The sequence below is a fragment of the Canis lupus genome, chromosome 22, assembly GCF_048164855.1.
Source record: "Canis lupus baileyi chromosome 22, mCanLup2.hap1, whole genome shotgun sequence".
Taxonomy (NCBI): domain Eukaryota; kingdom Metazoa; phylum Chordata; class Mammalia; order Carnivora; family Canidae; genus Canis; species Canis lupus.
Window position 1 is genome coordinate 25,554,582 of NC_132859.1, and position 27,895 is coordinate 25,582,476.

Consider the following 27,895-nt stretch of genomic DNA (forward strand, 5'->3'; position numbering starts at 1 on the left):
TCGGGCTCCTGGTGCATGGAACCTGCTTCTCCCTCTGCCTGTGCCTCTGCCTCTCTCTCTCTCTGTGACTATAAAAAAAAAAAGAAGAAGAATATAGGATTTGTGTGCACTTAATTTCTAGCTCAGTGGTATTCTGAGTGTGACCCCCATGCCAGGAGCATTAGCATCATCTATGAACTTGTTAGAAAATGCATATTCTCAGGCCCTGTCCTACCCCTACTGAATCAAAACTTCTGGGAATGGGGTATGGGGATCTGTGTGAGCAAGCCCTCCAGGTGACTCTGAAGGCATGCTCACATTTGAGAACCCCTGCTGTGGTCTGACCACCCAGAATTGCCATTGGGAGTGCTACTTTGAATTTTTGCTATAGCTAAGTTGAAGCCTACTCAGTGGTAGTGGTCTTTGTTGGTCTGACTGATAAATTGCCCCAGTTTCCAGTCTTTTTTCAGTACTAACTAGTGCTGGGGTTTTCCCACACCATGAGAATAGAACTTTACTATTTGCTTTCACTGCTTTATGTGACAGGAAGATGAAATGATGGATGTTAAAATGATTTGAAAATGTTAGCATGGGGGATCCCTGGGTGGCGCAGCGGTTTGGCGCCTGCCTTTGGCCCAGGGCACTATCCTGGAGACCCAGGATTGAATCCCACGTCGGGCTCCCGGTGCATGGAGCCTGCTTCTGTCTCTGCCTCTCTCTCTCTGTGACTATCATAAATAAATAAAATTTTTTTAAAAATTAATAAATAAATATATATATAAGTAAAAATATTAAAAAAGAAAGAAAGAAAGAAAATGTTAGCAGGGGTAGCCCCAGTGGCTCAGCAGTTTAGCGCCGCCTTCAGCCCAGGGCGTGATCTTGGAGTCCTGGGATCGAGTCCCACATTGGGCTCCCTGCATGGAGCCTGCTTCTCCCTCTGCTTGTGTCTCTGCCTCTCTCTCTCTCTCTCTCTCTCTCTCTCTCTCTCTGTGTGTCTCTAATAAATAAATAAAATATTAAAAAAAAATGTTAGCATGGGGCAGCCCTGGTGGCTCAGCGGTTTAGCGCCACCTTCAGCCCAGGGCATGATCCTGGAGACCCAGGATCGAGTCCCACGTCAGGCTCCCTGCAGGGAGCCTGCTTCTCCCTCTGCCTGTGTCTCTGCCTCTCTCTCTCTGTGTCTCTCATGAATAAATAAATAAAATCTTAAAAAAAAACAAAAGACAATGTTAGCATGTAACATGTAAAATTCAGGGCAGTGTCAATGTAAAATTTTGTCCCCTTAGAGCCCTTAACTCAGCTAGATTTCCCCCATTCATTGTGCTGCCCGTCACAGTGTGGGTGTGTCACTTGGCACATCCAGTCACATCCTATGGAGTGTACCACTGTGAGATCAGAAATCGCAACAAATTTAGAACTTGCAAATATAGAAGATGCACTAGGTCCTGGAAGCATGGCAAATAAGAAACGGCTTTCCTGAGGCCCACATCTTGGAAAATCCTTTTTTTTTTCTGTTTTCCACTGTAAAAGAGGTAGATGAAGTGTTATATATGAGAAGGAGAGGGAAAGGAGGAAAAACAGCGTCCACTTACTGCCTAAGATCACTTTACTATTGTGTTAGTGAAAAGCAAACCTACTGGGGCCAGTGATCCTCAGTTGGTCCACACGGTGGCAGTGGCGAACCTGTAGAACCGGTCTCCGCCGGGGCTCTTTCTGTCCACCCAAGAAAGTGAAAAAGAAAGCACCTTCACACGTTAAACACGTGGGCATTTCAGGGAGAAGTTTTATTGGACTGAATTTATGACGGTGATTTCCCATTTGAGGAAAAGAGAGATGACTTATAGTTAAGTTCAAGTGTCATGATCCTTCAATTGCTCGTTTGATGTCCTAAGATAAACTGGTCAACGAAACAGAAATAGGCCCTCCTCCAGTTACACTTCCGTATGTCACTCTCTTTTTTTAAGATAATAGGTGGAATAGGTAATAGAAATCACAACTTAGCTGTTTAGCTCAGAGGGCTGAGTAACATATTCACTGTTTTGAGTCCAGCTTTGAATCTTGACGTCGCCACCACTTGTCACTCGCAAGTGTTTACATTTGACATTTTCGACTGAGACGTCAAAAGTCTCGTCAGTGGATAGGTTTGCATGAAACTGTCCAAGGTAAAACCATTATGAGGCTTCCTATTCCAGGGGCCAGTCTCAGAAGAGCTCACAACTAGCATCAGCAGTGGGGAGAACCGAAAATATGAGGCTTTCTAGGAAATAAAAGGTCTCTTTCAGGATTTCTTTAACTTCAGATTAGGTAAATTAGGTGGAGGTTGGACATTATTTCTCCTTACTTTGTAAAAGGATCTAGACAAGGATACCATGACCTTAATAAGTCTAAAACTATTTGGAACTGGGCATCTGGGTGGCTCAGTCGGTTAAATGTTTGCCTTGGGCTCAGGTCATGATCCCAGGGTCCTGGGATCGAGTCCGGAGTTGGGCTCCCTGTTCAGTGGGGAGTCTGCTTCTCTTGCTCCGTCCACCTCTTGCCCCTGCTCATGTTCTGTCTCTCTCTCTCTCTCTCTCTCAAATAAACCAAATCTTTTACAAAATAAAATAAAACTATCTGGAACTTGAAAACGTTTTGGAAGCATTTTGTCAGATATATACAGAGACACAGACTGTGCTGATTCTTTTATGACTTAGCAGGTCCCCCTGCCTTTGTTCCACAGGATATGCTGTTTCCTTTCTGCCTCCTTTCCCAGCCATGGGACTGTTTTTCTCCCTGACAAGTAAAGAATGACAAGCTCTTTTATTAAAATGATCAATAGTTCTATATATAAATTTCTAAATGTATATACTTGCCTCTGAAATTATCTTATTAAGAGTCCCTTAATAATAATCCTTTCATTTAATTGCAAAAGATACTATTGTAATAGTATGGCGAGGAAGGAAATACAGCTAATTATCAAGATGAATCACTTCACAGGGTGGAAATAAATGTTCACGTGTGTAAAAATAGCTAGTGATTGACGTGTTACAAAATTTCCACAAAATAGATTGCCATGCAATTTAGACTTGGATTTCTTCTCACAGACCACAAGAAACCTTCCTGACCAAGATTAGTGTCAGAGGAATATTTTTCATGAGGAAATGAGAAGCAGGGACTTCTCTGGGGCAGTTCAAAGACCAGGATGCTTTCTTAGAGATGTCACTCCGGCACATGTCTCCCCACTCCGCCTGTGATTTCCTGTCTTCTAGATCATTGCTCTTGGCATACTGTGGGCTTCAGCTTTCCCTCTGCGTGCAGGGGAGTCACTGGGAGATTCTGTGCAGAGGAGTGTCATGGTTGACTTCGGCTGGAACTAGATGTCCTGGGCTGTTCCAGCAGGAGGGGCAAGGAAGAGGCCCAGGCAACTGCAGGCGGTTTGAGAGGCCAGGGAGCGGGGCCTTTTATTTCTCCCTCTGACTTCATTTCTTTTTCTTTTTCTTCTATTTTTACTTTTTAATATTTTATTTATTCATGAGAAACAGAGAGAGAGAAAGACACACGTGCGCGCACGCGCGCGCGCACGCACACACACACACACACACACACACAAGCAGAGGGAGAAGCAGGCCCCATGCACGGAGCCCGGAGCCCGACGTGGGTCTCCATCCCAGGTCTCCAGGATCATGTCCTGGGCTGAAGGCGGCGCTAAACCGCTGAGCCACCCCCCCCCACCCCCCCCCACCCCTCGGGCTGCCCTCTGACTTCATTTCTTGCTGCCGCCTCCCTCTGCCCTGGGCCCCGGCCCACTGCTCTCCTTGCTGTTTCCTGAAGCCACTCAGCAAGTTCCCACTTGAGCCTTTTGACCTAGCCGTTCTCTCTGCCTGGAACACTCCCCCCAGGCATCCATGGAGCCTTCTCTCTCGCCTTTGGCAGACCTCACCTCACTGAGGCCTTTCGTGACCTGTTTGAAATTGTCCCCAGGCCAGGCCGTCCCTGCCCCCTTCCCTGCCTTTACCTCTCCTTTGCGCTCATCGCCATCCAACATACTAGGTATTGATTTGATCGTGGTCAGTCTCCCCATACATCTTGGGGTGGGGGTTAGCTGAGGAAGGGCCGGGCTTGTTCATGGCTGTACCCCTGACACCTGTACCTGCATCTGGCTCACAGTCGGGGATCCCATGGATGTCTGAAGTGAGCTCTGCTGTTTCCTGGCAGTGGGATTCAGGGCACCTCACGAGCCCGTGCCCCCACCTCAGGGGGTTATGGTGAGCAGAGTGGACGAAGCAGGATATGGAGGCACATTGTCACCCAGATGGGGGCCTTCGTGCCAGGCCTTCCTGCAGTTTTAGCTCACCTGTCAAATGCCCTCCAGTGGAAGAGGGTGTGTAGCTACCTTCTCAGACTAAGCATACACCTCTACTCACCATTTTGTTTATGGTCCAGGTCCTGGCCAGCTCTAAATCTAGACCTGTTGCTGGGTTTCCAAGAACCCCAGGACTTCCAGAACCTTCTTCCCAGGAAGCCCTCACACCCCACCCAGCCCACCTGTGCTTTCTGTCGTGCGCCAGCAATTCATAACCACGGGAAACCAGGTCTGGGTGATGTCCTGCCGCATTAAAACAGTCTGTCTCTCCTACCTGGTATGCCTGTCAAAGTCCCTGCTTTGGGCCTTGTTTGGTTTTCCCTGAGACCTTTTATAGTGCCAGATAAAAAGGGAAAGCCAGCATTTGCAAATTTGGTTCAACTGGCTGCTATTTCCCCACTCTTCAGGAAGGGCGAACTGTCGTAGCTATTTTTATTATAATTACTCATTCTCTCCTACCTCATTAAGCTGGCTTCTTTCAAGCATGAATACCTGGTGGAAATCTGCCTACCCTCTTATTATCGACCCACCTTTGTTCGCACACAAATGATTGCCATTTACAGCTCTCCTACCAGGCATCTTTTGTAAATAGTCTAAATTTTATTTTCTCAAAACAGAAAGAAATGTGATATCTTGCTAGTTCCACAGTTTCCTGGTTTTACTATTTGGCAGGTCCTGAGACTTAAACAAATGTTCTCTGTCTCCAAGTAAATTGGTGACACACAGCTCTTAGTTGAGAGAAGGGGATGCTGTGACCACCACTCTGGGCCCCAGAAACTCCTGACGTGGCTCCACTGGGGAATGGTTCGCACAACTCTCCCCACCGCACCCCTCCCCCCAGCCTCAGTTTCCCCGCCTCTTAGCAAGACCATTGTCTAATACTTGAGATATTCTGGGGATGTGTGTTCGGAGATGAAATTCACACATACCCCCACCCCCGCCCTGGGTGGCTCAGTCAGTTAAGCATCTGCCTTCTAGCAGGGGTCATGATCCCAGGGTCCTGGGAGTGAGTCCCACATTGGGCTCCCTGCTCAGCGGAAAGCCTGCTTCTCCCTCTCCCCGCTCCCCATGCTTATGCTCTTTTTCTCTGTCAAATAAATCTTAAAAAAAAAAAGAATATGAAAGTCCTCCCTCCCCCCACCACTCCCCATTATCATCATTATGGAATCAGAGAGAGAAAATGGAAAATAGATTTTGAGACTGTTAAAATTATTCCTTGCTGGTCTTCAGAGGCACAATTCAGATAAGAGAGCTTATCAATTATACTTTTGTTTCTACTTGAAAACTCATGACTGCTTACTCAAAGGCTCCTTGTTCTAATCTTCAAACATTGTTCAGTGTCCCAGATGAATGGCAACAAGTCCTGGGGGGTGGTATTTGGATGGGCCGAGAAGTAACAGTGTGAGATGGGCAGGCGGGATGAGCCCTGCTCAGCCTGAGAAGTGTTTGCTTTTGCAAGGATCCTGACTGAGCATCCCTAGGCCTTGTTCCGTTGTTGAAAATACTTGTGGCTTTTGTTTTTGGAACTTTTAAGAGAAAAATAAAAGGAACTTTGGGGCCTGGAGAGTTTCGTTTCAAAACGCAAACACGGGAGTTATGAGTCAGACGTGGACAGGATGTCGTTATCTTTTTAAAAAGCAGCTAAAATAGGATTCTTGATTTATCTGTTATCTTGATGTTTAATCCGGATTCCTGAGCACCGGGTCAGCCCCAGCACCTCCCCAGAGAGCGAGTGCCCGGCCTTGGCACACCCCCTGGTAAATCTGTGTGTCAGGGGAGGGCCTTCAGCTGGGAGGCCAGGCTGGTTCTCAAGGCAGAATTGGACTATTCGCTTTAACGTGCTTAGTAACACATAACGGTTAGAAATAAAAACTCCTACTGGGAGAAAGGGCACGCAGGAGTGTCACTGTCAGTGACATTATTTACTTCTAATCTCTTAGGACCTGCAGAGCTGAGTTTACTTTCTAGAAAAGTCTAGTATATTTTCTAGAAAATTCTAGTTTATCTCCTAGAAAATTGCATTCTTATCACTGCAAGAGGATTTTATTTCCAAACGATTATACTTTGGGGCAGGAGTTTTGGAATCATAGAGAGGTTGAGGGGATTCTGTGCGTTGATAATTGTCAAATTAAGGGAGGAGAAAAAAAAGTGTTTTGAGTGGGAGACTTCTCTTTACTTGTCCATAACAGAGGGCAGATACTGGCATTTAAATAGAAGTCAGCAGCTTCTCTGCACCAAATAAAGAATGTTACGCTAAGAAGGATTTACCCTTTAAGTTCATTACTGACCAGAGAAAGGCCAGGAGAATTTTAATCCATGGGATTTTCATGGCTAGGAAAGCTGGGCTGTATTATCGGGATCACAACAATCAGCCGGTGGTGGTGGTTGACGTGTTTGTGTGTATGAATGGCAGGTAGTGGGATGTGGGAATATGTCATTTAAGTATGTAAAATAATTCTAGTAATCATTCTTACCTAAAACTTAAGTGTGTGGCCAGAAAGGCGAGTAGTGACGCACCGGCGTCCTGCTGAACCCTGGGTAAGAAAATCGTGGCAAACACTAGGTCTGTTTTGGAAACGTTCTAAAACCAGACTAACACAGCGAGCCATTTTAAATGTAACTTGCTACGTGTTTGGAGAGAAACACATACCCCTTTATTAGGAACATGAAACAAATCTTTGAGCTGCAGTATCAGGGCGGGTAGGTTTAATTGCTGGGATTAATAAATCACAGCTGCAAAAGTCACATTCTTGGCAGGATTCTTTATTCAGCTGTTTTCCCCCTGCCTCCTTACGTTCCAGATTTATGGTCTGCATTATGTCTGGAGCCAGCAGTCAGCTTGCTCTTTTCCTCTGCGGCTGTTACGTGGCTGCCCTGGGAGTCCACGCCGAGGAGCCGTGCGTGGCCGAAACCCAGGAAGCTGAACACTACGTGGCTGCCGTGTACGAGCACCAGTTGATTCTGACTCCCAACCCTCTGGCTCTCGTGAGCCGCAAGCAGGCCTTGGAGCTAATGAACCAGAACCTCGACATCTATGAACAGCAAGTGATGATCGCAGCCCAAAAGGCAAGAAATGCTCCCCCAGCTTGTCTAGCAGAACACGGCAGATTGCCCTTTGGCTCTCGGTCGGTGCTGCCCGCAGCCCCTCTGGAAAATTAGTCCAGCTGGTAAAATGGAGCAGAAGTAGTCCATTGGCCAGGGGCTCGCTACTCGGTGGTCCATGAACGGGCCGGCATCCGCAGCCCTCTGGAGCCTGTGAGAAATGCATAATTTGGGTACCACCCTGGATGTGAATCAATTGACATTGTACCAAGATCCCCAGGTGCTGTTTTTCACCTCATGTCTGTGAAGGCCAGAGCTAACCCCTGGTTCTCGGTGAGGCTGTGCAGAGGGATTGCTTGCCCAGTGGGTGCCCGGGTCTCATACCCGCAGAGTCAGCTGGGGTGTAGGCAGGGCACTGGGATTTTTGAAGGCTCCAGTGGATTCCAATGCACAGAAAAATCTGGAAACTACCAGGCTTGAGGGTCTCTCATGCTTTCTGAGGCATTCAAAATAGTAAGCATCCACAGGACTGCTGTTGGCTACCTTTAGATTATTTGGGGCTCGTTTCTGGTCTCTGTTCTAGACCATGAACAGCCTGGGAACTCAGTGCAGACATAACGGAGATGGACAAAGGGAGGACGTTGCCAGCCTTTGTGAAGGCTTCCTGCTTGGCCCTTATGTGCCATTCCTGCCAGGAAGGGTGGGGCACAGGGGGAAATGTTGGTGCCATATGTGACTGCAAGAAAGTGCCCTGTTGGGAAATCCATCACCAAAGGGAAGTTTGGACTCTCACCTGGTGGTGGTGGGGGTAAGCCCTGCCCTACCTTAACACGGGGTAAGCCCATGTGAGCAAACCTCCCCGGTCTGTGAGTTTAGAGGCCAGAACGGGCTATACGCCGGCAGGTCCTGCCTAAGCGGTCCTGGTCTCTGTTCAGGGCAGTCAGGATTGCTTGGGCAGCCACTCTCTTTGCTACATTTAAAAATTCTAACCCATTATATTTTGTGTGTGTATATATAAAATTATAGGTTACTTTAAAAAATACACACATATATATATATATGACTAATATTGGAAGGGAACCTAAAGACCTGGTCCAGCTTCTTCTGATGGGTGACACTCCTTTCTTGTTCCAAGCCCCACATCCAGTTTTTCCCTGAACACCTTCTGTGGCCCAGAACTCACTGTTTCATGAGAGAGTGGGAACTTCTGGTAAGGTCTGCCTTTCAATGAACAGTCAGCCTCCCTGCAACTGCCACCCATTGTTCTGTCCTCGGAGCTGAACAGACTGAGTGCCTTACCACAGCGTGCCGTTTCCCGCAGATTTGAGGACAGCCATCATGTCCTCCCCCCACCCCCAGGCCATATATCCCTGCTACCACAGACTTTCCAGATTATCTGTGTGCCCAGAGCTGTAGGAAGTTCTCCGTGAGGGCAGGGTGCAGGAGATCTGGCACCATTCTTGTTTGAGACGTTATTCCCAGAAAGCAGTTGGTAGCCACATCTCACTGTGGATTCATAGGGCATTTGCTGTCAACTAACACTCCTGAGCCTTTTTCACACACAGACACACATGCTGCTAATTGCCATCCTGTACATTCAAAGTTCATTTCTTTAACCTGAGCGCACAACTTCACATTTATGCTGTAGAATTTCATCATCCCTGCCTGTTGGGCTATTTGGGGATCTTTACCGACATCCTGCATATCAGTTACCTTCACGTCATTCACACATTTGATACACACCTCATTTATGTCTACGCTGAAGTCAGTGTAAAAAAATCCCAGGCTGGGCCTTCAGCCTCCTGATGACACAGAGCCACTCCAGAGCATTCTGTGCAGGGGTGCCTTGCAGCCACCCCCTGCTTCTCTGTCCTGTCCATAAAACCATTCTAAGATGTTTGCAAATGCCATGCTGCACCAGAGACTGCGACTATAGCAGTGCCCTGCCTTTCAGTAACCAGCCCCCGAAGGAAACCTGTAACATGTTCTCATCGAACCATGCTGGCTGCAAGCATCTTTCCTTCTCTGTGTGGTCCAAAAGCAAGGATGAAGCTGTGGGGCTGATCATTTTTAGTGCTTGCCGATACCTCGGCGCCCTTGTGTGATTATATGGGTTAAAGCAACTTCTAAGACAAACTGATGCCGAGCACATGTCAAACTTTTATATCAAACTTGCTGGAAGGCAGGGGTTCCTGAATAAGCCAACTGAAATATTTCTCTCTTGGTAGAGATATTTCTAGGGAAGGAAAGGAGTCCAACTTAAAGATACTAGGCTGGTCCATCAGCTGGGTTGGTAGCCTTAGTCCCCAAGGAATTCTTGATCTCTTTGAGGTCTCTCAGAAAATTGCTCATTTATCAGGAATGCTAATTGCTTTCTAGATGGAGTGGTAATCACATTAGACCCAAAGTTCTGCCTGGCTCAGGCTTGGTTCCTCTTTATTCCTGGAAAATATGTATTCAGGAAATGCAATTTAACCTTAATATTAATCTAATATGTATACATGATTTAAGTGCTATTGTCCAAGAGAAACATTCAGCGTTCTCAAAGTTTTGTTTTTAATTAAGGAAAACATTTGTCCAGGTATTATTTTCAAGAAGTTAAAAACATGACTGTAATACTAATATAGGATGAACATGTGCCATTGCTGTTATTTAACTCACTGATTAATAAAGAAATAGTAAGATGGTAAAGCTGGTTCAAAAGAGCATCTGAGGAACAGAAGCATGGATCAGTCAGTCACATGAATGTTGAATGAATTTGCAAATCAATACAAAACTGGCTAACATACTATGGGGCAATACGATTATAATCTTTGAGGTGATTTATTAAATAACAAAGCCAAATGGTGATACATTCACTAGACAAATAATCCTTTAGTGAGCCTGTCAAGCAGTATCCTAGGTATGTCTGAAAGGCAGACATTCTTCATCTTTTTTGCCCAGTTTGCAGTAACTTTGCTTTACGAGGTGCTATAAGATGACCAGTCTCACTCTCTACTGGAAGGAGTAGACATTGGCATCATCCTTCTGGAAGGCTGGCAGTGTAAAGAACTGAAAATGCTTCATATCCTTAAGCCAGTATTTTCATTTACACAACTTTATTCTAAAGAAACAATCAGAAATTGCAAAGACTCGTGAGCAACATTTCATTCAGTAAGTGTTTTGAGCACCCTGAATGCAGATGGTCACCACGGCCTCCTAAATAGAATGCGGCCAATGCAAATAACATTTTTGAAGGTATCTGTATAGTCTTGAGGCTCTAGGTAGTAAGAAAAGTCAAGATGAAAAACAGGTCTTGTATTAAAATAATAATAAATTATAATTAATATTGTTATCTCGTTTATACAGAGAAAAAAAACTAATATTAACTAATATTTTGTTTTCTGAGTTTTCTAGTTAAACTTTTGAAGCTTTTTTAACCAGAAAAAATATTATAAAGTTTGCAGTGCATTCCAGAAATAAGTGACTCAAATTGCCGCTTATTTTAGATTATTCATACCTTCTCTGCCTTCCTCCTCCACCTTTTACTTTGACATTTTAAGCTATGTAAGTGGAAAGTAGCAGGAGAATGAGGCCCTGATGCTGAGTGCTGAGGGCACCCCATTTGTTTGGATTTCATTACATAACTGCAGATGTCACCGGAGCCCCGGGCCAGCACAGAGAGCCTAGGGTGTCTACAGGTTTAGGGCAAACCTCACAGGGTGGTTAGAATTCTGAAGGGAGCCTCCTAATTCCCAGCCAGGGAACTGCAAGTTAGAACAAGTCCTTATTTCTATGCTAAAATCAACACACTTGACTTTTTACCCACCAGCCCAGTGGGTAACTGGCAACTTGGCTGCATGTTAGAACCACCGGTGTGGGGCGCCTGGGTGACTTAGTTGGTTAAGTGTCTGACCTTTGAGGTCGGTTCAGGTCATGATCTCAGGGTCATAAGATCGAGCTCTATGTCTGTCGGGCTCACACCCTTAGCATGGAGTCTGCTTGGAATTCTTTCTCTCTCTCAGTCTCTACCCCTCCCCTCCCCCTGCTCTGTCTCTCAAAAGAAACAAAATCTTAAAAAAAAAAAAAAAAAAAAAAAAGAATCACCTGGGAACCTTACAACAAGCACTGTGGTCAGACCCAGTCAAATGAAGCAGACTTTTTAGGAGTGGGGCCCAGCATCGTCCCTAAATAGTGTTTTTTTCAGAAACTCCCCATGTGGTTTAGATGCATGATAAGTGGAAACTACCAGACTGGAGCCACCCCATCTGTTAACAAGCCCAGGATTCAAGGCCTTCGTTCTGTGTCCCATACTCCACTGCACATCAGGAACTCCAAATCTCTCCTGACTGCTTTCTGCTTCAACCTCACTCAATCCGTCCTTCCCTGACATGACCTCAGGTATGGTTAAGGGTTGTTTCTAAAGCAACAACTAGGCCAAGTGAGATGCCTTCCCCAAGACTAAGATCCCTGTTGAGAGCCCGGCCGCCATCTTTATACCTCTGGTTCCTGGCACAGAACAACTGCTTGATGGCTGTCAGATGTGTGAACGAAAGAGTGAACAAATGAAGGGGTGCTTCCTGTTACCTGATCACATCCTATACTTTGATGTGTTTGACTTACAGGGTGTACAGATTATCGTGTTTCCAGAAGATGGCATTCATGGATTCAACTTTACAAGAACATCTGTTTACCCATTTTTGGACTTCATGCCTTCTCCCCGATTGGTCAGGTGGAACCCATGCCTGGAGCCCCACCGATTCAGTGACACAGAGGTATGTGAGGGTCCCAGCCTTGCTCCTCAGGGCTGAGGGCATGCAGACATGAACTGAGCCACTAGCCAAAAGCCAAGACATGTTAAAGGAGCCCGAAAGGAGACCCTAGGATCCTAAAAAAGGAAACCCACACTCCCCAGCCTCCCTGTGCTACATAGTCACTCAGTTAAAGAATATCTGGTATTATGGGACATTTACTCATCTCTGGATTGTTCTATTTATTAATTACTAATTACACAAGAAATACATGAATATATGCTTAGAAAATAAATGAATCAGAAGTAAAAAAAAAAAGTCAAAAAAATAAAAATAAAAATAAAGAAGTAAAAAAAAAAGTCATCTTCACATATAGCCCACCCATCACCCTGCTTCTCTTCCTAGAGAAACTGCCATCAAGTTTAATGTGCATCCAACTATATTCTTTTCTATACATTTCATAGTTATTGACATCCTTTTTTTTTTTTTAAGATTTTTTATTTATTCATTCATGAGAGACAGAGAGAGAGAGAGAAAGAGACAGAGACACAGGCAGAGGGAGAAGCAGGCTCCATGCAGGGAGCCCGACCTGGGACTCGATCCCGGGTCTCCAGGATCACACCGTGGGCTGAAGGAGGCGCTTAACCGTTGAGCCACCCGAGCTGCCCTTAAAAGATCTTTGTTTCATTTGGTCAGTGCAAGGTTAGAAGAGTCTTTTGAATTTTTGCCAATCTTATGAAGGTGCAAAATGATATATCATTATCTTAATTTGCATTTCATCATTACTAATCTTGCTGTCTTCTCAGATGTCCCTATTTGTTCTCCCATGAGTCACCTCTTCATATCCTGTGCACCTTTTCAGTAGAGTTTTTTTACTGACTTATTATAGAAGTTTACATATTATAGATATAATACTTTTCTAGCTTAAAATCATAAGACAGGGATGCCTGGGTGGCTCAGCAATTACGCATCTGTCTTTGGCCCAAAGCGTGATCCTGGAGTCTCCAGATGGAGTCCCACGTCGGGCTCTCTCCGGGAGCCTGCTTCTCCCTCTGCCTGTGTCTCTGCCTCTCTGTCTCTCATGAATAAATAAATAAAATATTTTAAAAAATAAAATCATAAGACAAAAGGCAGGATTTTAAAAATTCATTTATTTATACCTTGTTTTCTTTAGGTCCTCCAGCGCCTGAGCTGTATGGCTGTCAAAGGAGATATGTTCCTGGTGGCCAATCTTGGGACAAAACAGCCTTGTCAGAGCAATGATCCAGGGTGCCCAAATGATGGAAGATACCAGTTTAACACCAATGTCGTGTTCAGCAATAATGGAACCCTTGTTGATCGCTACCGCAAACACAACCTCTACTTTGAGGGAGCTTTTGATGCCCCTCTCAAAGTGGATCACGTCATCTTTGATACCCCCTTCGCCGGCAAATTTGGCATCTTCACCTGCTTTGATATATTGTTTTTTGACCCTGCCATTAGGCTCCTCAGAGACTCTGAGGTGAAGCACGTTGTGTATCCAACTGCCTGGATGAACCAGCTTCCACTCTTGGCAGCCATTCAGATTCAGAGGGCTTTTGCCATTGCGTTTGGCATCAACTTTCTAGCTGCTAACATCCACCACCCATCTCTAGGGATGACAGGAAGTGGTATACACAGCCCCCTGAAGTCGTTTTGGCACCATGACATGGAAACCTCCAGAGGTCATCTTATAATTGCTCAAGTAGCTAAAAATCCACTGGGTCTCACTGGTACAGAGAATGCCACAGGTAAAACGGACCCATCCCATAGTAAGTTTTTAGAAATCTTGGCAGGTGATCCATACTGTGAAAAGGATGCTCAGGAAGTCCACTGTGATGGAGCTACCAAATGGAATGTGAACACTCCTCCGATATTTCACTCTGAGATGATGTATGACAATTTCACCCTGGTCCCTGTGTGGGGAAAGGAAGGCTACCTCCGTGTCTGTGCAAATGACCTTTGCTGTTACTTACTTTACCAGAGGCCCACTGTGTCCAAAGAGCTGTATGCCCTGGGGGTCTTTGATGGTCTTCACACCGTGCACGGCACTTACTACGTTCAAGCTTGCGCCCTGGTCAAGTGTGGGGGTCTTGGCTTTGACACCTGTGGACAGGAGATCACAGAGGCCACAGGGAGATTTGAGTTTCACCTGTGGGGGAACTTCAGTACTTCCTATATCTTTCCTCTGCTTCTTACCTCAGGGATGACCCTGGAAACCCCTGATCAGTTTGGCTGGGAGAATGACTACTCTTTCCTGAGGAAGAGTGGGCTGTCCTCTGGCCTGGTGACAGCAGCTCTGTATGGGCGGCTGTATGAGAGGGACTAGGGCAGTGTGGGGTGTGCGGCCCGGCACTTGCCCAGCCTGCAGCCCACAAGCACTGGGACTGTCTCTCTGCCCCAGAGCCCATCATGGGAGCTGTGGGACAAAGTAGGAGAGGTCGATTCCCCCATGGCCTCTTCCTCTTTGATGTGAACCATTGAGTCTTTTCTGATAGTCTCTGCTCACATTTACCATTTCCAAGCCACATCTTCCTCTAGCAAATCTCTCATTCCACAACTGATTTTAAGGGCAAAAACAAAAATAAATGTCAGTTTATATTTTATACATCCACAAAGCGGTGGGTTTTTATGCGTGTTTTCCTTGTTCTTGTTGGTCGTGACACCCAGGATGTGCAAGTATCTTAATTCTCAAACACTGTCTGAGGTAAGAAACAAACTCTCAAAGCAATAGCTGTATTAGAAATGGCTGCGTGGGCCCTTTTCCATTCTGGATGAACAGAATTCTATCCAGATGAAGTGGTAATGCCAGAGCTATCGGCAACAGCCGAAATGTGGATCTTGAAGCAGCTTTTAAAAATAGAAGGGAAGTTTTCCTTCCATCTGCCTTTCTGTCAGTGAATGGAATGTGTCAGGCAGGACTCATAATAACTGGAAAGAAGGAGTGCAGTGCCCCAGAAGGGGAGGGAGGACGAGGGAGGGAGGAGGGAAGGAGGGGAGAGAGGAGGCGGCTGGAAATAAGTGCTGAAGAGAGGGGCAGCAGTGGGAAAGTATGAGTAAGAGGATTCTTTCTGCACCATGTGTCTCATCCAGGGATTCCAGGGACCTTAATAAATCATGCTAACTTTGGGCAAGAGCCTTCCAGTTGCCTAAACGAGCAAGATGGAATGTGGGTGTGATTCCATGAGCAGTCCCCAGAGGGCCTGCCCTTGGAGAGAGGCATCTCACCTCTTGAAAAGTTGTAAAAACTGCCATGGAGGTGAGCCCACTGTAGTCATTCATTCATTTAATCACGCAACGCGTATTTTTGGAGAGCCCATCAGACGCTTAACCGGCTGAACCACCCAGGCGCCCCTCTAGCCAACATTTCAAAGTCATTTGCCTAGTAACCATTTCAGATGATTTTCAAGTGGGAAAATGGATAATTTTTAAAGAAGATGAATAATTAACGCTTCTGTGATTTGCCTCTTCGATGTCGTGGTTAGTTTCCTCTTTTAATTAGGTGTTTAAAGCAGTTATACCTTATACAAAGTAAAAAAACAAAAAACAACAGGACTCCTTCCCTATTCCCTGGAAGTGTGGCCTTCCAGACTCCTTTTCTGGCTTTCAAGCAGACTAATAAAGAGCACAGACCCTGGACTCAAGACGGCCCAGCTCACCTCCTTGGCCTCACTGTTTACTCTTCACTGCATAGACCCTGGACAATTGATTTAAACCCTGTCACACCACAATCTTCTCATTCATAGAATGTATCTTGAGTGATCCATGTGGGAATGATCCAAATAAGCAAAACCCCTGCTGACTCACTGCTCACTTGCAAAGGTTTGGAATGAGTCACGTCTTCAGGGAATAAGCAGGAAGAACCCAGAATTCCTGAGGAAGCCCTGGGAAGTCCCCCTGGAGCAGGAACAGGACCTCTCCCACCAGATGAGAGCTTGCCCGCCCTCTCCAGTGCGGGACCTGCCAAGAGGAGTGAGCTTGTGGCTCCGGATGTGGTTGGCTGCCACCCACTTAGCTCTCTGCCCCAAACCCCAGGGAAATAGAAATCATTTTAAAAATGCATATTGTTGCTTCATGCCAAGTGGCTTTAAGTCAGCCTGAGAAAGAGAGAGACAGAGCAATCCTAAACACAGACTTGGTGGACCTTCTCCTCCCAGTAAACACTTAAGAAGCACTTGCTGGATGCACAGTCCTTTCTTCTGAACAGACCACCTAAAGCTTTCCCTGAATTACTTTCTATTGACAATTTAGAATTAACTGCTTATAAAGTAGAAATGAGGGGGGAAATAAATAATGATGGTAAAACAATTATTTTTATAATAAAAAGAAGTAGCTGCCAGATGGCAGCACAAAGTGGAGAACAGGGGAAAATGAGTAAAATAAATAATTTTCAGGAAAAACATACACCTATGATTAATGGTTGTGATGTGCTTTTGTCAACTAATCCTGAAATTCAGGAAGTGAATGGCAATCTTGACCATAATGTCAAGGCAGGAAATCAAATGTATTTTTGGTCAAATCAGACTTGGGGGAAGTCAGTTGGTCTGTGTGGTTTCTCATGCAGGTACAGCTGGTGCCTGTTTGTGGTTTTCCTCACAGAGGAAGTGAGAGGCACAATGAGCTGTGTTTACAGTGGACTTAAAAAGGCCTGTTCCTAGAGAAGGCGAAACCACGCCCTGCTCACAGTCCCAGCACCCACTGCTCCCCCCTGGGGGAGAGCCTGCCTGCAGCCCTGCTGAGGGACACCCACCCAGACCACCCCGCACTCACAGGTGGCCCTGCTCAGTACCCTGTGGCCCCATCCCTTGGCCATTGCACAACGGGCCAGGAGGAGGCACCTGACTCCAGCCCAGCCAGTCAGAGGGCTGCCTGGTGACCTGCCAGGTGCCCTGGTACCAGAGACTCTGTCCAGAGAGGGACGAGCTCAGTCAGCTGCTTGGATTCTCAGTGAAACTCGGAACTGCTCAAATACCAATTACCCACTGGAACAAATGGTTTCTCAACAAAGTGGATATACATATGGCAAAACTTAAAAAAAAAAAAAAAAAAAAAAAAGCTTTAATACGAAATGTATAAAAAGGCTCAGATTTAAAACAAATGCTGATGTGACATGAAGATCTGTGAGCAGGACTGCTGTGGAGGCCTTTGGTCTTACTGCCATGTCTCCCTCCCTGTGTTAGTTGCCTATTCCCTCACAGCAAATCACCCCAAAATTTAGTGGCTTAACACAGTCACGAACATTTTTAGCTCACAGTTTCTGTGGGTCAGGAATCTGGGAGTGGCTTGGCTGGGTTGTTCTGGCTCAGGGTCCTGTGAGGCTGCAGTCAAGATGTGAACTGGGGCTCTAGTCAGCTGAAGGCTGCACTGGTGTTGGAGGATGTTATTGATAATTGTGTTCCCCAAAAAGATATGTTGAAGTCTTAATCCCCAGGAACTTGGAATGTAACCTTATTTGGAAATAGGGTCCTTGTGGATATGATTAAGATGAGGTCATAGCAGAGTAGGCTGGCCCCTTAATCCAATGTGACTGGTGTACTTGTAAGGAGAGAAGGTACAGACACACAGGGAGAGGATGGCCATGTGACAACAGAAGTGAAGATCAGAGGAATGCATCCATGAGCCAAGGAACACCAAGGACTGCTGGCAAACACCAGAAGCTAGAAGAGTCAAGGAAGGCTTCTCCCTTACAGGTCTCAGGAGGAGCATGGCCCTGTTAACACCCTGATATTAGATGTTGAGCCTCCAGAACTATTGAGGCCCCAGAATTGACTCCAGTCAATCTCTGTTTTTAGGCCCAATTGGTGATACTTTTTAAAGGCAACCCTGGGGCAGCCCGGGTGGCCCAGCGGTTTAGTGCCGCCTTCAGCCCAGGGTGTGATCCTGGAGACCAGAGATCGAGACCCACATGGGGCTGCCTGCATGGAGCCTGCTTCTCCCTCTGCCTGTGTCTCTGCCTCTCTTTCTCTCTGTGTCTCTCATGAATAAATAAGTAAAATCTTAAAAAAAAAAAAAATAAAGGCAACCCTGGGAAACAACTAACTACCCATCAGGTTGGTGCTGGTTATTGGCAGGAGGCTCTGTTCTTCAACACAGGGTCCTTTCTGTAGGGCTATTTGGCTGTCCAACTTGACAGCTGGCTTCCCCTGGAGCAAGTGGTCCAAGGGAGGGCAAGGTGGAAGCCACAATGTCTATTACGACCCACCCTCAGAAGTCACACTTTATCATTTCCATCCTATGTTTGCTGTTGGGTTACACAGATCAGCCTTGCTCACTGAGGGAGGGGACACAGCACACAGGCCAGGAGGTGAAGATCACTGGGCACCATCTTGGAGCTGGTTACCACTCCCCTTCATCCAAATCCCACTTCTGCTTTGTACCTTCCTGAAGTTTATAGGCCTGCCCAGCCTGCCCCCTGCCTGTGCTGAGCCCCATGCTGACCCCTCACTGTGAATCTAGCTCCTTGGTCCAGCCATAGCCAAATTCCCTCAACTCCACAATGTGCTGAGCATAATCTGGACTCAGCCCTGTTGTCTCTGCTTGAAATGGCCTCTTTTGAGGAGCAAACACTCTTAAAGTCCACTCCATCAGAAGCACTTTGTGAATCATCTCCCACTGAACTGACTTTTCCTGTTCCCAGAGCCCTTCCTCATTGGGCCATAATACTTATCCAGGTCCTCCTCTCTGCCAGAACATGAGCTGCACCAAGAGTGGCTGCTCCACGGTGAGTGACAGCTCTGTGCTGGATGTGGCACATAAATAGCTCCCTTAACCTTCTCCCTGAGCCTTAAAGAAGGCTTGATGCAATGGTGGGTTGTCTCTGAGATTAGGATATAAAAGATCCTGTGGCTTCTGTCTTGGTTTCCTACTTTCTATCTTGGATTACTTGCTCAGGGGAAAGCCAGCTGCCCTGTCCTACAAAGCCCTATGGAATGGTCCATTTAGTAAGAAACTGAAACCTCCTGCCACCAGCCCCATAAAATGAGCCATGTTGGAAGTGGACCCTCCAGCCCCAATCCAGTCTTTAGATGACTGCCACCCTGGCCGATGTCCTACAGCAATCTCATGAGAGACCTTGAGGCAGAACAACCCAGCTATACCATTCTCAAATCCCTAACCCTCAGAAACTGTATGATGATAAATGTTTGTTGTTTTTTAAGCTTCCAAGTTTGGGGTAATTCATTATATAGCACTAGATAACTAATGCAGTAATCTTCCTGACAGCACCTCAATCCCCTGCCAAAATTCAAATCCATCTGATGCTCAGTCTTCTAACTGTCCTGACTGCCCCTTTATAGGTCTCTCCCATGATACATGATACAAGTACTACTAGCAATTATTTGTTGGACTACACGAGCTCAGAAGTAATCTTCTCTTTCTCACATTTTTGAAGAGTGAGGTACACCCAGGCAATATTCTCATATGGAGGAAGAAAGCCACACAGAAGGGTACACACTGAATAGACCTTGGTTGCTTTGAAATTGGAAGTTCTAGAGGAGGCATTCTGAGAGTGGCCAGGAAAATCTCCTGTCTCTAGAATTTACCTAACCCACCTCAGCCTGGCATGATAAAGGTAATGATTTTCAAGGGTAGTCTCAATCCAACAACTGGCATTACTTGGAAACTTTCTGGGAACACAAGTTCTTGGGATTCAGATCTTCTGGATCAGAAACTCTGGGGACAGGACCTTTCAACCTGTGTTTAGAAAGCCTTCAGGTGATCCTGATAAAATGTGTGACCACCACTCTAAAAATGTGCATTTTTCAAAGCATGTGTGCCAGCCTTAGTCATCAGCTCCCCACATCAATCCTCTGAAACAGGCAAGTGTGCCGATTTTGTAGAAGAGGGAATTGAGGCTCGGATGGGAAACACCCTAACATCACAGCTAGAGCCTGGAATCCCCACCCCAGGACCAAGCCATAATAAGTTTCCATATCACTGGCTCTCCTCCTATTCTCATGCTAGTTTTCAACCCATTATTACTCTTTTTCTGGGACTCTTTGTCACTCAAATACATTACTTTTATTTGACCAAAGATAAATCAATGGGAGAAGATGACCTATAGTTAAGTAATTATTTTTTAACTGGTTCTGTGTAATTTTGAAATTTCACAAAAGGCTTCAAGGGAATGCAAAAATCTTGTTGAAACTATTTATCGGCAGGTATTTTTTTTCATTTTTTAATGTAAGTTCGATTTGCCAACATATTGTATAACACCCAGTGCTCATCCCATCAAATGCCCTCCTCAGTGCCAGTCACTCGGTTACCTCAACCCTCCACCCATCTCCCCTTCCTCAACCTTTTGTTCATTTCCCAGAGTTAGGAGTCTCTCATGGTTTGTCTCCCTAACTTTTCCCACTCAGTTCCCCTCCTTTCCCTTACAATCCCTTCCACTATTTCTTATATTCCCTGTATGAGGGTAACCATATGATGATTGTCCTTCTCCAACTGACTTACTTCACTCAGCATAATACCTTCCAGTTCCATCCACGTTGAAGCAAATGGTGGGTATTTGTCGTTTCTAATGGCTGAGTAATATTCCATTGTATATAAAGACCACATCTTCTTTATCCATTCATCTGTCGAGGGACATTGAGGCTCCTTCCACAGTTTGGCTATTGTGGACATCGCTGCTATGAACATTGGGGTGCAGGTGTCCTGGCTTTTCACTGCATCTGTATCTGGGGTAAATACCCTGTAGTATCTGCAGGTATTTTGAGTATAATCCCTTTATTTGGTTCCAATGGGGAAAAAATTGGCAAGGGATGCTTTTAAAATCTTTTAATCTGGTGCTTCAATTTAAAAAAATATATTTTATTTATTTATTCATGAGAGACACAGAGAGAGAGAGAGAGAAGTAGAGACATAGGCAGAGAGAGAAGCAAGCTCCATGCAGGGAGCCTGACGTGGGACTCGATCCCGGGACTCCAGGATCACGCCCTGGGCTGAAGGCAGCACTAAACCACTGAACCACCAGGGCTGCCCAGCGCTTCAACATTTTGAATAAAATACATAAAGTTATTGCTTGTTATGCTTAGTGGACATGTCTGTACTGAACCTTCCATACAAGTCAGATGATTGGTTTTATCAACAATACTTTCAGTGTATAAATTTTCTGAAATATTATCACCTAATTTGGCAGAACAAAATTTTTGATACTGTGCCCTTTAACTTGGAGGCTTGTTTTGTAGTTTATCTTATGAATGCTGAGTTTATTGCCATAGGGTCCTGATGTGATAACTAAAGATACTATATTGAAAGTAAAAACACCACCTTTCTCATTTCCACACTCTAAATATTCCTACAGAACATGTATATGGTCAGCATTTTACATTTTCTCTGAGTATTGGAATGTAACAGTTGAAATCATACCATCAATCTGGAAGACATGTAGGGTTCTAAAATGATCCCAGAATAATCAATAAAGATAAAATTATGTACAATGTGATTTTAAGATAAGATATATTTGGGGGTTCTAATTCTTCAAAAATTATTGATTCATCTATGCATATTTTGCAGCTGTCAGAACATTAGGTGTGAAATTTAAGTGTTAGCTCCACATAAAACACTGTGCTAGAAATCATACAGTTTGTAGTTACATAAGAAAACACTATTACTTTTGGAGAGAGCTTACCATCTAGGGCTCATTTTAACATAGGATTTATACACATACCCTAAAACAAATCCGCGAAAGATATTGTGGCAATTTATTTTTCAAAATTGGCTGCAACTACATTTCCAGTCCCACTTTTTTTCCCAAAACTTTGCCAGTCCCCATCAGAGAAGTGGGGTCTGTGCTCCTTCCCTTGACCCTGAGCAGGACTTTGTGACTGCTTCCATGATGGCATCCTGGCAGATGTGACACTGCATGACTTCCAAAGCTAGGTCATAAATGAAGATATGGCTCCTGTCTGCTTCTCTGTCTTGGGGATTTCACTCTTGGAACCCAACTACACTCCAAGAAACACAAGCCACATGGGAAGATTTATGTGAAGAGAAATTAAGGTCCCTAACCCTTACAGCCCCTGTTGAGCTCCCAGCTGACAGTAGAGCCAGTTTCTCAACCATCTGACAGAGTCCTTAGATCCAGTAGCCCTCAGATAACAGCCCCAGTGAGCCGAGCAGAGACAAGCCTCCTCCACCCTGCACTGACAAAGCTGCAGATTCACAAGTAAAATAAGTGAGTAGCCATTATATTTTGAGGTGGTTTGTTATTTATGATAGAATGATTTAAATCAACCATAGAAGTTTGCCAAACTTTAGAATGTACAGGCCTGCAGACTGTGGCAGGAGTTTGGGTTTATTTGGGAAGCAGTTAGGAGGTATTAAGCAGGAGAATGGCATGGCCAATTAAATGACTCCTTCCTGAGCCAGTCACATCTCACGACCAGCCACGAGGACTCATCAAGGAATTATGATAAATGGCAATTTAATGGAAAAGTTACATTTAAAATTTATAATAAAACAAATAGCAATGTAAGGGGAAAAGTAATTCTTTGGGATTATCCATTTGGAGATTTTCTAATATAATCCTCCATCAGTTTTTAGAAGACTATTGTATATGTCAAAACAAAGCGGGAAAGAGGATCCTTACATTTGCAGATAACAGAAAGGCATTTGCTTTTAGTAAAATACACATCTTTGAAGAATGGTTGTGGTCCAAATTTTTCAGCAACCATCAGAAAAACAAAGGATATGTCCTCTGAATCGTAACATGCTAAATACTGGGGAGTGAATCATACAGGGAGTGTGAAATATATAAGGATAATTACTGGGTTGATGGAATATAGACACAAAAAGATATAATAAAAGCCACTCTTTTGGCACTACAAATGAATTTGAAAGGGTAAAGAATTCCACTGTTTTGCAATTAATATACCACATTTGGCTCCTATATTACACAGGCCCTGATAAAATTCTGTTTCAGACCTTTCCTAGGACACAGGCAATGTATGCTGAATGTAAAATGGCTGTGTGTCACAAAACAGATTTGCTTTTGCAAGGCAGCACAACAAAAATGCAAATAAGCCAAGAAATAAAATTTTTAGAGTTCTGGCTTACAAGTGCAGAATTAGGCCCGCTAACTTGCTGCAAGACCTGGGGTACCTCCTCTCCCTCTTCAGATCTAAGGTCCTGTCCTCAAAAGGAGGTTAAACTAGATGATTTCAGCTCAAACCCACCTGGAAACTCTTTCAAGTAGTAAATAAGGAAATAAACAGCATCCACATATGACAGGGAAGCTCTTATAGGATACTTTGTAAAACAAACAAAAATGAAGACTCAATTTGTAGTATGAATCATCTTTCCCCCAAGCTTCTTCCCAACCCATTCATTTGTTTAGTGTTTAGCTTTTCGTCATCAGTGTTGCTATTAACTATTGCTAAGTAATGGAACTACTCTGAAATGTAATAACTTGATATAACCATTTTAATTTGCTCATAGTTTTGTGTGTCAGGAATTTGGAAAGGACTTAGGTGTACAGCAACTTGTCTCTCTAGAGCTAGAGTGGGTGGGGCTAGAGACCCCACTTCCAAGACAGTCCTTCCACTCACGTGTCTAGTACAGCAATGGGGGCAGCCGGCAGGCTCTGCTGGGTCTCTCCATGTCTTCCTCCAGTGTGGTGGTCTTAGGGTAGTCGGACTTTTCACAGGACATCTGTTAGAAGAGACAGGAAGGAGGAGTTGTCACTTTCTGAAGGCTGGGGCAGCAGCTCTTCTACCAAATCCTATTGCTAAAGTTGGACACCCCCCATTGGCGGGAACAGCATACAAGAATCTGTGGCTATTCTAAATCTACCTCAAAAGAGGTATGTTGATATTTTAGTTTATTGAGTATTGTTGGGCATAGTGACTTATTTAATCCTTCCCGAAACTCCATGAAATAGAAATCTGTCATCCAAATATCATAGGTGAGGAAACTGGGACAAAGAGGTTAAACCACTGGCTAAGGCCACTCAGCTGTATGTGAGCCAGGTTTGCAATGTGAGCCAGGTATGCATGGTAGATTAATGAATTAACTAGGCTATTTCTTACCACAACTTCATGTAATTTTAACAGAAGTATAAAGTATATTGCAAGCACTATGCAGGAGTGTGGACTTTCTATATTTCAGGTAAACACCCCTTCTCTGGTGTGGATGGTCCCAGTTGCCTTTTTGCTGGGGTGGGGGGTGTCTATGGGTCCGGATGGTGTCTGGGGGTGAGAAAGGGGTTGCTAAAAGCCAACTCCTACAGTAATCTTTCTTTCCCCACAGTGTATATTGGTACTCTTATTGAAATCTTTTAGCCATAGATGAATGGATTTATTTCTAGACTAAATTCTATTCCATCTTTATCTGTCTATCCTTAAGCAAGTACCACATTGTCCTGATAACTGTAGCTTTGTAGTAGGTTTAGAAAGTAGGAAGGGAGTCCTCTTTGCTCTAGTTTATTAAAACTGTTTTGGTATTGTGAGTCCTTTGCAGTCTCATATGAATTTTGGGGTCAACTTGTCAATATCTGTCAAAAAGGCAATGGAATTTTCATAGGGACTGCATTTAAAATATTATTAAAATATCAATATTTCCTAAGTTGATCTACCATTTTTACAACTAAGTCTTCCAATTCATGAACACAGTATGTCTTCCCATTTATTTAGATATTATTTACTTTTTCAATGATGTTTTTTATAGTTTTCATAGTACAAGTTTTATACATTTTTGTTGAATCTATTCTCAAGTGGTTTTTTTTATTTTTCTGGATGTTATCATAAATTAAATAGTTTTAACCTCATTTTTGGAATGTTCATTGCAAGTGTAAAAAAATATAATTGATTTTTCTATCTAGGAACCTCGCTGAACTTAGCACTAGTGCTTTTTTGGTGGATTCCTTAGTATTTTCTACATACAAAATCATGTCATTTACAAATAGCTTAACTTCTTTCTTTTTTTTATTTAAAGATTTTATTTATTTATTTATTCATGAGAGACACAGAAAGAGCGAGTGAGAGAGGCAGAGACACAGGCAGAGGGAGAAGCAGGCTCCATGCAGGGAGCCTGATGTGGGACTCTATACTGGGACTCCAGGATCACGCCCTGGGCTGAAGGCAGGCGCTAAACCGCTGAGCCATGGATCCCCCACTGAGCCAGGGATCCCTAACTTCTTCCTTTTCAATATGGATGTCTTTTTTTTTTTTCCTCTGTTGAATTGTTGTGGCCTGAACCTCTAGTACAATGTTCAATACATGTGATGAGAATGGACATCTTTAACTTGTTTCTGATCTTAGATGGTAAGTTTTCAGTTGTTCACCAATAAGGACTATGTTGGCTGTGGGTTTTTCTTTTTTAATTTTTTAAAAAAGATTTTATTTATTTATTCATGAGAGACACACAGAGAGGCAGAGACATAGGCAGGAGAGAGAAGCAGGATCCATACAGGAAGTCCGATGTGGGACTCGATCCCGGGACTCAGGGATCATGCCCAGAGCCAAAGGCAGACGCTCAACCACTGAGCCACCCAGGCATGCGGCTGTGGGTTTTTCATAGATGCTCTGTATCAGGTTGAGAAAGTTGGCCTTATTTCTGTTGTTTTTATCATAAGTATGAGATTTTTGTCAAGTGTGTTTTCTCCATCAAAAGAGAAAATCTAGTGTCTCTTCCTCTTTATTGTATTGATCCTGTATTGTGTTTTACATTGATTTAGTTTTGTGTTGAGATGTTTTATCTTGCATTCCTTGGATAAATCCCAATTGGTCATGGTGTGCAATGATTTAATGGGCTGATGGGATTCTATCTGGTAGTATGTTTTGACGATCTTCACATCTGTACTCATAAGGGAGATGTACGGTGTACAATACTTTCTAGATACTGATGGATTTGGTTTGATAGAATTGTTAAAGATTTTTATGACTATAATCAGAAGAGATGTTGGTCCGGTGTATTCTTTTCTTGTGATAGTTTTGTTTAGTTTTAATACCAACGATGCAAGAGTGAGTTGTAAAAGTGTTCCTTCCAATTCTTAAAAAAAAAAATGTTTGTGAAACTAGACCTGGCATTTTTTTTGGTTTTGTTTTGTTTTGGTTGGAAAAGGGAAGAATATTTTATTAGCTTTAGCATATTTTCTTTTTCAACTACATAAAATTCAGTATGTGGTAGTCTTTCCTTTCTTTCTTTAAATTCATTTAACATATAGTGTATTATTAGTTTCAGAGGTAGAGGTCAGTGACCCATCAGTCTTATATAAGAAATGGGTAGGAAATATCAGAAAGGGAGACAGAACATAAAGACTCCTAACTCTGGGAAATGAACTAGGGGTGGTGGAAGGGGAGGAGGGCGGGAGGTGGGGGTGAATGGGTGATGGGCACTGAGGGGGACACTTGACGGGATGAGCACTGGGTGTTATTCTGTATGTTGGCAAATTGAACACCAATAAAAAATATATTTATTATTAAAAAAAAAAACCCAGTGCTCATTACATCACGTTCCCTCTTAAATGTCCATCACCCAATTAACCCATTACTCCCGCCACCCCACCTGCCTCCAGCAACCTTGTTTGTTTCCTATAATTAAGAGTCTCTTATGGTTTGTCTCTCCCTCTGTCTTTATTTTTTCCTATTTTCCCCTATGATCCTGTTTTGTTTCTTAAATCCCACTTACATATGAGTAAGATCATATGACAACTGTCTTTCTCTGATTGACTTATTTCACTTGTTATAATACCCTCTAGTTACATCCATTTGTTGCAAATGGCAAGATTTTTTTGGATGGCTGAGTAGTATTTCATTTTGTACGTTTATCACATCTTCTTTATCCATTCATCTGTTGATGAAATCTGGACTCTTTCCATAGTTTGGCTATTGTGGATATTGCTGCTATACACATTAGGGTGCAGGTGCCCCTTCAGATCACTATATTTTTATCTTTAGGACAAACCCCGAGTAGTGCAATTGTTGGGTCATAGGGTAGCTCTATTTTCAACTTTTTGAGGAACCTCCATACTGTTTTCCAGAGTGGCTGCACCAGCTTTCAATCCCACCAGTAGCATAAGAGTGTTCCCCTTTCTCTGAATCCTTACCAACATCTGTCATTTCCTGACTTTTTATTTTAGCCATTCTGACTGGTATGAGATGGTATCTCAATGTGGTTTTGATTTGTATTTCCCTGATGCTGAGTGATGGTGAGCATTTTTTCATGTGTCTATAGGCCATTTCTACATCTTTTGGAGAAATGTCTGTTCAAGTCTTCTGCCCATTTCTTGATTGGATTCTCTGTTCTTTGGGTGTTGAGTTTGATAAGTTGTTTATAGATTTGAGATACTAGCTCTTTATCTGATAAGGCATCTGTAAATATCTTCTCCCATTTTGTAGGTTGTCTTTTGGTTTTGTTGACTGTTTCCTTTGCTATGTGAAAGATTTAAAAAAATATTTTATTCATGAGAGATACAGAGAGAGACAGAGACACAGGCAGAGGGAGAAGCAGGCTTCCTATGGGGAGCCCAATGCAGGATTGGCTCTCAGGACCCTAGGATCATGACCTGAGCCAAAGGCAGATGCTTAACCACTGAGCCACCCAGGTGCCCCTGTGTAAAAGCTTTTTATCTTGATGAAGTCCCAATGATTCATTTTTGCCTTTGTAGACATGTCCAGCAAGAAGTTACTGCAGCCAAGGTCATAGAGGTTGCTGCTTATGTTCTCTAGGATTTTGATGGATTCTTGTCTCACATTTAGGTCTTTCATCCATTTTGAGTCTATTTTTGTGTATGGTGTTAGAAAATGGTTGAGTTTCATTCTTCTGCATGTGGCTGTCCAATTTT

General features: G+C 43.9%; 2 protein-coding genes across 4 annotated transcripts in view; one reads left to right on the forward strand and one right to left on the reverse strand.

Moving 5' to 3' along the window:
* BTD (biotinidase) overlaps positions 1–14,717 on the forward strand; it is a 31,783-nt gene extending 17,066 nt beyond the window's left edge. For all 3 annotated transcript variants that reach the window (XM_072792845.1, XM_072792844.1, XM_072792843.1), the window contains 3 exons: positions 7,123–7,387; positions 11,968–12,117; positions 13,268–14,717. In XM_072792845.1, coding sequence (XP_072648946.1) covers positions 7,127–7,387; positions 11,968–12,117; positions 13,268–14,440 — 1,584 coding nt within the window. In that variant the 5' untranslated portion in view covers positions 7,123–7,126 and the 3' untranslated portion in view covers positions 14,441–14,717. The remainder of the gene's footprint in view (positions 1–7,122; positions 7,388–11,967; positions 12,118–13,267) is intronic.
* Positions 14,718–23,517: 8,800 nt separating this feature from the next.
* The window catches only part of ANKRD28 (ankyrin repeat domain 28), a 204,237-nt gene continuing 199,859 nt past the window's right edge, over positions 23,518–27,895 (reverse strand). The window contains exon 33 of the transcript XR_012014942.1: positions 23,518–23,763. The gene's annotated coding sequence lies outside the window, so the exon portion shown is untranslated. The remainder of the gene's footprint in view (positions 23,764–27,895) is intronic.